The 1,920-nt window shown below is 58.8% G+C and overlaps 1 protein-coding gene across 1 annotated transcript in view; it reads right to left on the bottom strand.

Annotated features, from left to right (window-relative positions):
* GRIK3 (glutamate ionotropic receptor kainate type subunit 3) overlaps positions 1–1,920 on the bottom strand; it is a 243,833-nt gene that overhangs the window by 20,829 nt on the left and 221,084 nt on the right. Inside the window, exon 11 of the mRNA XM_004704958.2 lies at positions 1,434–1,657. Within this exon, the coding sequence (XP_004705015.1) occupies positions 1,434–1,657 (224 nt within the window). The remainder of the gene's footprint in view (positions 1–1,433; positions 1,658–1,920) is intronic.

Genomic DNA, 1,920 nt, shown 5'->3' with positions numbered 1-1,920 from the left:
CAGGGCAATTTCATCCCTCACATCTTTCCCTTCAGTCTCCCTGTGGTGAGAGGAGGGCGCTAAAGGCAGCTGGCTAAGGAAAAGCCTTTCAAAGGTGGCTCGGGACAAAAGGGGGGAAAAAAAGGCAGAAATACCAAGTCCTTGGATCTCAAATTGCCTCCCCAGAGAAGTCTCTCTTGGCATCTCATTAGGACTTAGAGGGGAAAAGGAGCCAGGGCAGGGGCTGGGGCTGGGCTTGGAGCCTGGGGGGACACGGGGCAGGGGACACAGCTGACCCAAACAAGCACTGACATGAGGCCAGGGTTAGGGACAGAAGGCAGACGTCCAGGTGGCCAGAGACTCGGGCCACAGTTACAGCACTAGGCGACCTGCGTTCAGGTGCTGGACTTGCCCTCCTGCTTTAATGACCTTCACAAGGCTTTCTTCGTCTTAGGCCCTGCCTCTCCAGGAAGGTTGTGAGGGTAAATGAGCGGATGGCTGTGATGGGCAGGGCACAGAGCTTGGTGAGCGCGGACCCAAACTCGTGCCATCGAGTCGATGTAGACTCACAGCACCCCTCCAGGACCAGGCTCAGACTGCTCAAGGGTTTCTGAGACTGGGAGTAGAAAGTCTCAACTTTTCCCTGAGGAGTGGCCGGTAGTTTTGAACTGCTGACCTGGCATGCCAGCACTCTGACACCAGGGCTCTTTGGGCAAGCAGGAGGCACTCACTGCACAAAGGACTGAACGTGTGTCGTGACCTCTTCTGATTTTGTGTGAGCCGCCGCGGAGTGTGCTGTGAGCCTGCTGGCTGCATGTCCTGTAACCGTGAGTGCTCGTGGGGCACAATCACCCCCACGAGGAGTCTGTGGGTGATGGGAGTGGTGAACGCACTTGGCTGCCAACCGAAAGGTTGAGGCTTACTCAGAGGTATCGCGGAAGAAAGGCCCGGAGATCTACTGAAAATCAGCTCCCCCCACCCCCACCCCCCCGAACACAACTCAACTCTGGCACAAAGGGGGTCTTGAGCCAGATGTGACTTGATCGCAACTGATGGAGGCTGGGGGAGGGCGAGGGGGTCCCCCGATGTCCTGGAGTGGATGGACCCAGTCTGCGCTTCAGGTTTTAAGTCACCCATTGGGCCCACCAACAGAACCCAGATGCCCCGTGGTCAGCTGTACCAGGTGGCCAGCCAGAGGTGGTGCAGCTGTGGGCAAAGACTAAACCTCTCCGGACCTGCTACTGAGCCCTGTGGAGGCGGGGGTGGGGGGGAGGTGGGCGGGTAGCTGCTACCTCTCAGAACTATGGAGACGGACCAGGATGAGGACGGGGCACACCAAACTGAGAAGGATTTCAGTCATAAGCTCTTCCTGCCGGTGCCCGGGGTGTGGAGACTCGTCTGGCTTCGTCAGGGCTCAACCCCACGCCAGACCTGCCACCGCGCATTGCCCTTACCTGGCGATGACAAAGAGGACACAGCTGACACCCAGGTAGGCCAGGAGCACGTACATCCATATGTCTGGCGACAGGGGGTTGAGGAAGGAGAAGACGCTGGGGTTGGTCCCGTTGGGCTTGCGGTACAGGATGCTCACGCCCAGAGTCATGAAGGGCTTGGAGAAGTCAACGGCCTTCTCGCGGACGTGGGTGATGGTCAGTGGGGCCACCGCCAGATCGGCCTTCTGCAGAGAGACACACACGGACGATGACCCAAGCCTTAGATTAGTAGGGTGCACAACACCCACCCTTGGTGGGGAGACGAGGCAGGGAGGTGGAGCCAGGGGCCTGGATGCCTGGGTCAGGTCACTGTCCAGAGCAACCGCTGGATGATACAGCAGCAAGGCCAGCTCGGGCTTACTTGTGCCGACTGGTTCATCTGCAGTACACCCTGCCACAAGGACCCGTGCCGAGAGCGGAGGAGACCATGAGAAATTACACCTAACTC

The sequence above is a fragment of the Echinops telfairi genome, unplaced genomic scaffold (assembly GCF_000313985.2).
Source record: "Echinops telfairi isolate 266 unplaced genomic scaffold, ASM31398v2 ScPeMD7_7457;HRSCAF=8495, whole genome shotgun sequence".
NCBI classification, from domain to species: Eukaryota; Metazoa; Chordata; class Mammalia; order Afrosoricida; family Tenrecidae; genus Echinops; species Echinops telfairi.
Note: the sequence above shows the minus strand (reverse complement) of the source record. Positions and strands in the feature narration are given on the sequence as shown.